The sequence below is a fragment of the Saccostrea cucullata genome, unplaced genomic scaffold (genome assembly GCF_032062105.1).
Source record: "Saccostrea cucullata isolate Sc308-1 unplaced genomic scaffold, CSIRO_AGI_Scuc_v1 ctg18365, whole genome shotgun sequence".
Lineage (NCBI taxonomy): Eukaryota > Metazoa > Mollusca > Bivalvia > Ostreida > Ostreidae > Saccostrea > Saccostrea cuccullata.
The window spans coordinates 1-10,289 of record NW_026940627.1 but is presented as its reverse complement, the minus strand read 5'-3'; the positions used below and the strand labels follow the sequence as shown (position 1 = coordinate 10,289).

General features: G+C 34.0%; 1 protein-coding gene across 1 annotated transcript; it reads right to left on the bottom strand.

Annotated features, from left to right (window-relative positions):
* Positions 1–3,435: 3,435 nt before the first annotated feature.
* On the bottom strand, positions 3,436–9,270 carry LOC134255723 (ficolin-2-like; the record flags this gene model as incomplete). Its single annotated transcript, XM_062738235.1, has 3 exons — positions 3,436–3,835; positions 6,285–6,449; positions 9,174–9,270. Coding segments are annotated over 3 exons (537 nt in total), but the record flags the coding sequence as incomplete, so codon positions are not given.
* Positions 9,271–10,289: the final 1,019 nt, after the last annotated feature.

Sequence of the window (10,289 nt, the reverse complement as noted above, 5' to 3'; positions counted from 1 at the left end):
ATAGTAAAGGTAATGTTGGGAAAAAGTGGGGGGGGGGCTGGCCCCTCTGTTGCTACGTCCCTGGGAAGTGACTACCATATGGGAGTATCGCGATCAAAGTAAACTTTCTCCACAGTAAAAACAGGCCAAAGAAAATAATCAGAGAACATTTTTGTAAGAGACAAATTAAATGAAATAGCACCTTGTGACACCAGCGTTGATGACTGCGAGTATGGTTAATTATGGGAAGGGGGGTTTGATATAAAATGCCGAATATTGCATGTAAAAAGCGAACTGGGAAAGAAACTAAGTGACAAGAATTTCCAATATGATAACGATATATTTGCATTCTTCTTGAATACTGAATATAAGGACACTCCAATTTATCCCTCAGTGTTTATTGTGTTCATTCACATTGCAGAAAAAGAAAACGTGTCAGAAATCGTACACCGTGTAAAGGAATTAGTTAAGGACTCACTTGATTAATTTGTTAAAATAGATGAAATATTGCATGACAACATTGTTAGGATAAAAAAGGATAAAGTCATTTCTGGTAAAAGATTTGTACATTGGGACACTTTTGGAATTGTGCTAATGATTCAGCAACTACTTATATTTCGATTACAAATTTTATTAATATTGATAGCCCTGTATTTGAGTTCTTTGACACTGAAATTACTTCAAAAGAGGCTGAAACCTGCATATGCAGACTGAAAACGAATAAAAACACAAGAATAATTTATTCAATGAATATTTTTCCAAGTTTAGTGACATAACTCTTCCTATTTCAGGGACCCTTTTCATCAAAATTTGTAATTCCGGAATATTTCCTACTTCGAATTCGAAAGCAATTATTATTGCAAATTATAGAAAAGGAAAAAAATGACGATCCCAGAAATTACAGAGATATCAGCATTGCCGATGTACAGTTTGGATTTTACGCTGGACGATCAAGTACTTACGCTATATTTAGGCTTCGAATTTTGATATCACAAATGCTGAATAAAAAACAACGTTTACATTGCTGTTGACTATAATTTATGATATAAATTGATTAACATGGGAATCACCGGAAAATTCTTTCGAATTATCTGATCGCTTTATGTCAAGGAACACGCCTGTGTCAAGAAGGCAGAAAAGATATGCGACTTCTACTTAAGAATTCCCAGTAAATTCCCCGCCCTACCCCGGGGGTCATGATTTGAACAAATTTGAATCTACACTACCTGAGGATGCTTCCATATAAATGTAATCAGTTATGGCTTTGCTATTCTTGAGAAGATTTTTTAAAGAATTTTCTTATATATTTCTATGTAAATCTTGGATTCCCTATTGTGTCCCCGCCCTACTCCCGGAGGTCATAAATTGAACACACATGAATCTACACAACCTGAGGATGCTTCCATATGTTCAATTATGTCTATGCTATTCTTGAGAAGATTTTGTAAAAGGAATTTTCCAATATATTTCTATCAAAAACTTTGGTCGGCCATTGTGGCCCCGCCCTACCCCGGGGGTCATGATTTGAACAAACTTTAATCTACACTACCTGAGGATGATTCACCATAAGTTTCATCTTTCCAGGCACAGTGGTTCTTGAGCAGATTTTTAACCAAATTTTCTTTAATTCCCAATTATCTCCCCTTGAATGGGACGTGGCCCTTCATTTGAACAAACTTTAATCTCCCTTTACCCAAGGATGCTTTAATTTTGTGGCAAGTTTGGTTGAAATTGGCCAACAGGTTCTTGAGAAGAAGTCGAAAATGTGAAAAGTTTACAACAACGACGACGACAGACAACGGACTTCGCCTCAGGTGAGCTAAAAACCAAAATTTTAGTATGCAGGAAAAGGGGTGCGTTAATTTTTTTATGAACTTATAAGAATCACGGCCAGGAAAACGTTAATTTCCTAGACAACCGTTTGCAAAAACTTTTAAAGATAAGCACTGAAAATAGTTTTTTGTCATGAACTTACAGGTGAAGATTTTCAAATGCACAAAACGAAAACAACGCCATATTTCAATATAGGTGTTGCAAGATTTTCAAATACACAAAACGAAAACAAAGTCCGACGTTCTCATGAAATGTTTCACTGAAATGTACATTTCATAAACAGACCATAACAATGAGTTTAGTGAGTACTAAAATGCATTATGGCATTTTACTGTTGACAACTTGTGAATTCAGCATTCAAATTTGTTGGCAAGTATCGAAAATCAACTCCAGGTGGAGGTGGCTAAATTCTGATATTTTCCTGGAAGGTACATGTAAAGTATCACTATCCTGAAGACATGAGATTGATTGATTGTATATTGTTTAACGTCCCTCTCGAGAATTTTTCACTCATATTGAGACGCCACCACTTGCCGATGGAGGGCTACAAATTTTGTCCTATGCTCGGCACTCAGGGCCTTTAAGCAGTGAGGGATATTTTTCGTGACAGCACCTACTGCGACACGGGGCCTCGGTTTATACGGTCTCATCCGAAGGAACGGTCTCCACATCCCACAGTGGGATTCGAACCCGCGACGTAAGGATTGACTCCTTACTTCGCGACTCTAGAGCAGACACTATAACCACTGCGCCACGCGGGCGACTGAAGACATGAGAAAGGCCTACTAATTCAATTTTTTTTCTCTATATGTTACAGAAAAGTTTGACATAGAGTACTCTTTTATTTTCCATAATAATAAAACGTTTAGATGATACATGTACAGTTAAAATCCTGCATAGTGATATATCGAATACCATGGATATGTCGAAGTCACATGGTAATCCCAATTCCTCATGTTCTTTGTTGGTATTTTAGGCTTTAAACTTCTCGGTCAAATATATAATAATATCAAGGTTATACTGTATAATTACATAAAATGTATTGTGAAATATTATGGAGATAACAGACAAAGTCCAGCGTCATCAAACACTACAAAAAGTGAGCAGAGCAAACACGGACCTCCAAAACATCAGAGCAGAGATCAGGTGCCATGGAGGAGTGAACATCCCCTGCCGAACGGTCACACCCGTCGTGTGCTCCTTGTCATGGTCAAGAAGTAACAGGAAAAATAAGGTAATTCAGCATGTATATAATGGCCTTACAATTAAAATGAAAAACGTTGGTCAGCATCTGACTTAACGATAAATTGTGCTAATAAACAAAGTCATTGTGTCTACTGCAAAATTTACTAAATGATGATTTTAAACGAGACGGCTGGTATTCTTGTTTCATCAGCTTGCTTGTCAATAAATTACAAGAGCATGTTGTTGCGAATGAAATCAACTGAGAAATATAAACCTCGTATGTAGGTGATGAAGGAATGTTGCTGCATGTTGAAATGAAGGAAATTCGACGATTAAAAATTTAAAGTCATCTTGTTTATCAACGAACATTTAAAATATTCATTTATATAAAAAGGTTATAATGATAACTTCTTCATATCCCATTTATTTCACATTTAATTTCATTGTTACCGTTGTTGGAAAATAGTTCATTGAAAATCAAATAACAAAAATTGACATCATTTCCTTTGAAATCAACAACTCCATGTACTTCCCTCTTCAGGCCCGTCTTGGAATGCAGTATCTTAATGCACAACTTTTCTAACCATAAGTCGAATTGTCTTCAGAGAATAGTTATGCGTTAACCACGGATAATACGTTATCCCTTTACCGAACACCGTGGTGTTTCCCGCCAGATAGAGACCGTTGGGGTTAGCGCAGTGGCATGCATTGTGCCACCACCCAGAGTTATACATGACGGCACAGTTATTGTTTCTCTCAACGTCGTTGTCTCTGTCCTTCGTCGTGAACTTCATGTTTTGTATTGGTTGGCTATAGGTTGTTGAAGTGAAACAATCGCCTTTTAAAAAAGCATTAAAAATGGGAAGAATAAATGAATGGAACAATGAATGAATTAATTTAGTTAATGCAAAATATCAGTATCCATTATTTAAATAATTTAGTGGAAAAGGTATTTGAAAAAATTAAATGAAGGCAACAATATCTATGAACATTATACATGTAATTATAAGCTAATAATTTAATTTTAGTTGTAACACTTATTTGATTGAATGAAAGATTTAATCTATATCGTATAACATAAGTTGCCTACGTCACAGTGGGTTACATTAGAAAAACTTAATACTCCGCTTGACGTTACTTTAAAAATACGCTAAATTTGAAGCCATTTTAGAGATTTATAAAGCGTACACTACCTCAAGTTATGTTATATCGTATAACGTAGGTTCAAATAAGCTTCATTCCTTAAATGTATTGTAACATTTTTAGCTCACCTGAGCAGAAGGCTCAAGTGAGCTTTTCTGATCAAAATATGTCCGTTGTTTGTCGTTGTCGTCGTCGTTAACTTTTCACATTTTCGACTTCTTCTTAAGAACCACTGGGCCAATTTCAACCTGGCACAAAGTATCCTTGGGTATAGGGGATTCAAGTTTGTTCAAATGAAGGGCCACGCCCTATTTAAGGGGAGATAATTGAGAAATAGTGAAAATTTGATGGTATGTTTTAATAAAAATCTTCTTCTCAAGAACCACTGTGCCAGGAAAGATGAAACTTAAAGGAAAGCATCCTCAGGTAATGTAGATTCAAGTCTGAACAAATCATGACTCCCAGGGTAGGGCGGGGTCACAAAGGCCGATCAAAGTTTAACATAGAAATTTATAGGAAAATTATTTAAAAATCTTCTTCTCAAGAACCACTGTGCCATGAACTATGAAACTTATAGGGAAACATCCTCAGGTAGTCTAGATTCAGATTTCAGATTTCTTCAAATCATGACCCCAGGGGTAGGGCGGGTCCACAATGGCCGATCAAAGTTTTACATAGAAAAATATTGGCAAATTCTTTAAAAATCTTCTTCTCAAGAATAGCAAAGGCATGAATGATCATATTTATATGGAAGCATTCTTAGGTAGTTTAGATTCAGGTTTGTTCAAATCATGACCCCCAGGGGTAGAAGGGGCCACATGGCCAATCAAATTTTTACATAGAAATACATGTATGTAGAAAAATTATTTAAAAATTGTCTTCTCAAGAATAACAAAGGCATGAATGATCGTATTTATATGGAAGCATCCTCAAGCTCAGGTAGTGAAGATTCAAGTTTGTTCAAATCATGATACCTGGGGATAGGGCGTTTGGCCACAATGGTCGATCAAAGTTTAACATTGAAGTATATAGGAATTTTTTAAAAAAAAAAATCTTCTTCTAAAGAATAGCAAAGGCATGAATGATTATATTTTTACGGAAACATCCTCAGGTAGTGAACATTCAATTTTGTTCAAATCATGACCCCTGGGGGAAGGGCGGGGCCAAGACATGGAATCCAAGTTTTACATAGAAACATGTAGAAAAAAAATCTTTAGAAATCCTTTCAAGAATAGCAAAGCCATGATTAGTCCTATTGATATGGAAGCATTCTCAGGTAGTGTAGAACTGTAGATTCAATTTTGTTCAAGACATGACCCCTGGGGGTAGGGCGGGGCCACAGTGTAAGTTCAAATGTAAAGGGCAATAAAGCCACAGGTAGTCAAAGGAATATGCAAGCATCCTTAGTGTAGATTCAAGTTTGTTCAAATCATACACTCTCCGTTTTAAGGTGTTTCCACCCTCACAATTTTATAGGTTCAAAGTACAAAAACTGCATTTATTTTTCATTTAATATACTTTAAATTTTCCATTTATCGCAAAAAATGTATAGGTCACCGTATTATTTAGGATGCTAAACATAAATAAACAGAAGTGTATGACACCATTAAAAAATTGCACATTTTTTGTAAATAGAATTATGAAAAATATGTAAAAACTGGTTAAAATGCATAATTCTGATACTGAGTGTTCCTAAATACTTCCTACTTAAAAGATACTTTTGAATTGTGAATATCAGGGAAACTATTTTACAATAAAGCAAATGCCTGAATGAAGAGACCTTAGAAAAAGTTATTGCCCTTGTCAACATTTTTTAAAGATTGAATAATTGATTAAATATAGAAAATATGCATTTTTTAAATTCTTAACTTAACAATATTTATCATTACACCTATTGTAAAGCATTCTTCCAAGAAATATTGTTCTATTAGGTATGAATTTAAACTAATTACAGTTTTTGCAGAAAAACCTATGACATCATAGGAGGGTGGAATTACCTTAAGGATTGGTTTGGACCACTATTGGGTTTAAACTTTTTAATAAAAAAACTGATTTCTGCTTTTTTCCTAGCTCCGTTGCTCAGGTGGGCGATGTGGCCCATAAGCCTCTTGTTTTAATAAATCATGAAAGGAAACATATATTACCGACGTCTCCTGAGAAACCAGATAAGGAAATCTGGTATTTTGTAGCCTCGCTCCCTATGGACACATTACTGTATTTCACATAACGTGTTTGACCGTTGAAATCAGCCATGTCCATCCGTAACTCATATGATCCCTGACTCAGTAAATGATACAGCTTCTCATTACCTTAAAAATAATTATCGATGAAGTTTATGAAAAAAATTTACTAAAAGATTTATATATCAGGCAAAAGCACTAGCTCTTATCTATTTTGCATGATGATACTTTCTCGTTAAATTTGCAAACATTTCATCGTTCGTTCCCAAATAAAAATACTAAAGTAAACTATAGTGAATCAAAGTTGCATAGTTATCACTATAGTAAATTATAGTGAATCAAAGTGTCAAAGTTATCACTATAGTAAACTATAGTAAATCAGTTTCAAAGTGATCACTATAGTATAAATAAAAGTTTTCAAAATGATAACCAAAGTGTAAAAATGATCACTATAATAGTAAATGAAAATTATTAAAGTGATCACTATAGTGTCATAGTTATCACTTTTCCGGGTAGTAAATGAGATATCGCTATATTAAATTAAAGCTTTTACCATAATAAATTAAAGTTTTCATGGTGATCACTGGTAAATCAGAGTGTCAAATCAAAGTTATCACTTTAGTAAATCAAAATGTCAAAGGTTTCACTATAGTACAGTCATGTAAATCAAAGCTTTCATAGTGTCAAAGTTATAGTGAACTCAAGTAAGGCCAAAATAAAATTATTGTTTGTTTGGAATTGCCTCCCGCCTCATTGAAATGCCCCCTCCTGAAAAAAATTCTATTGACCAAAAGTAGGAAGATTTTTTTTTTAAAATTTTCCCGTAATCACATGCATAATACAAAAAAAAACTTAAATGGTGTGACAGATCTATGCAAAAATGGGTGTCTTTGTTGATGGTAGATACTTTTTTTAAAAGTCAAAAAATGTATTAACTGTTTACTGAGATTTTTACCAAAAATTTAAAATTTATCTTCAAGTTTGAAAAAACAAATTCCCTCCCTCCCTCCTGTGTCTAAAACCTTTCAGGCGGCAATTCCAAACAAACAATTTTTTAAGGGTGGCCTAAATTATAATATTTTTTGTTAGGGTTTATGGTACAGTGTGCATCTGGAATCCCCTATTATTACTTTTTATTATATTCTATGGGAAACATATTATTTTACTACATGTTAACTGCTCTGTTAGGGAATTCTTCCTACTCTGGGTCAACAACAATTGCTCAAACATATGTTCTTGTTTTTTGTTTTTTTTTGTTTGGTTTGGTTTTTTTTTTCCTTTTTGTTGATTAAATTTTATTTATTATATAATTATTATTTTTCCTATCCATTTGTTAAATTATATTTTTTTCTTCTCATTTCTCTTCCTCTCTCTCTCTCTCTCTCTCTCTCTGAATAAATTCCAAATATGTACCAATTTATAATCTACTCTTCAAACATTTTCCAATGTTTACATGTACTTGTAATTGTACCTTGATCTATGGAGAGAACGATCATAGACATTTATGCCTGCTGTTCAATCCATTTCTTTATATGAATAAAATATATTTTAAACTGAATCCCCTATTATTGTTTTGTGCTTTAAGTCTCAATGAGTTTAATTATTTTTGCAATGTACAATTTCTGGTATACTTTGTTCGCATTGGTTTTTTGAGACATTATTTATATGTTTTGACAATTAAATAAGTAGACGATACGTGTACAAGGGTGCTATCAGTTGCCAAATTATGGCTGCAAAGCAATGTCTCTTGGTACATGTATCTACTTCGACACAGGTTCTCGGTTTTTCATTTCTCCCCCGTGCATCTAGGGTCCGCCTTATGATTGTAACTCGTGGGGTAAGGATTGGCCTCATAATTTAAATCAGATCGCTGGTAATTGAATTTGTTGCGACTTAATATTCGTGAAACAGTAATACATACTGTTTTAAGATATTATTTAGTCCGCATATATTTCTTGCAGCATACCACTTCTTTCATTTGGATATTTCCTGCAAGTGCGAAATCATTTGCCGCGGATGGTTTTCAAAATTAAAAGACAAATACAACTAGCAAGCATACCAAAAAAAAATAATAAAATAAAATAAAACCATTGTTCATTTGAAACATTTAAACATGTAAAAGCATGGATATTTCTTTTCATCATCAGTCTTTGAAATTGAAATTACATACCACGGTTACTGAATGACAATTGATTATCTTGTTTGTTTGTTTTTTTTTTTTTATTATTTATTTGACTAAATGATAATTTTAAGGACAGATGATAGGTTCCTCAATAATGGATAATATATTTTTTAAAAATTTTGTCATTGAAGTATTGCTAAATCAGTATGCTTACTCACAAAAAATTGAGGTACCTTAATTACCAGGTATTTGTGTAAGATAGCTGAGGGTAGTGTTTCTTATATAATCCTTTTTGGAACTTTTTCAAAATTAGATCTTTTGGTGATTTAATTTCTTAAAGACGATTAGAAACTGGTTTGGAAATCAGAGTGTAATTAAAATTTTGAGATTTTTAAAAATACATTTCAAAAATATACAAAACAGATATTTGAGGAACGTATCGTCTGACCTTAAGTATTGATGCTAATACACTGTATTAAATCAATAAGACAACATTTCGTTAATAGGAAAAGCGGTTTTAATAAACCTACCTCAATGCAATCTGTATATGACATTGTTACGAAACAAAACAAAATTGTTTTCAATCTATGAAAAGAATCATTATTTCTTTATTAATGTCACTCTATTACATAATTATAAACGGTATAACTTTACTGTGGCTCACGTTTTTTAAAGATTGTGTTAAGCAATTATCATTTCCTATATAAATTCTCTCTGAGCGTCTAACGTACCAAACCAGAATTCCGCTGTCAAGTTTCCGAATCCGTTTTTGTATTCCTCCCAAGTTCTGTAGAAATCCTCAGATCCGTCAAGTCGACGTTGAAAAACCTTAGAAAAATCCAGAATAAGTTTAAGTAACAGTTAACCAACAACTTGCACAACCAGCATTTTTTTTTATTTGTAAGGGGGCATCACAGGCACTTGTTTCACACAGTAAGCTTAGTTTTCTACTATATATCGACAACGTATTGTCAATTAACAATGGTATTTCCCATTCCTACGTCGATACGATATATCTAGGACAGCTTGAGATAAAAGATACCACAGTGTCTGACACATTTGTTTCATACTTGGATATTTTACTTGAAAAAGACGTTAATGGTAATCTAACAAGCAAATTATATGATAAACGTGACGACTTTAACTTTTCTATCGTCAACTTTCCTTACTTATGCAGCAATATACCTTCATCACCTGCATACGGAGTGTATATATCTCAGTTGATTCGATATATACGCAAGAGCATGCTCTACGTATGAACAATTTCTAAAACGAGGTAAATTATTGACAAGCAAGTTGATGAAACAAGAATATCAGCAGTCTCGTTAACGTCATCATTTCGTAAGTTCTAAGGTCGATACCATGATCTTGTAAGGAAATACAATTTATCATTGAGTCAAATGCTGACTGAAGTTTTTCATACCAATTGTTAGTCCATTATTTATACACTGAATTGACGACGGATTTTTCCGATATTTCACGATCATGACAATGAGCACATGGCGGGTGTGACCGGTCAGTAGGGGATGCTCACTCCTCCATGGCACCTGATCCCACCTCTGATGTTTCGGAGGTCCTTGTTTGCTCTGCTCCTATTTTGTATTGTTTTATCAACTTTGATACATGTATTGAATACTGTTCGTTATCTCCATATTCTTCATCCATCTTTTTCAAGACCAAAAATATAGGTTACCAATTCAAACCCCCTTTTTATTCATTTTCCGCAGCTGGCCACAAAACCCCACATGTAATGGTTAGCGGAATTCCCCTTTTTGGACTACATATATATTTCCTTACCTCACCCCCTCGCGAACTTTGACACTGACCATAAAATTACACGCTTCATC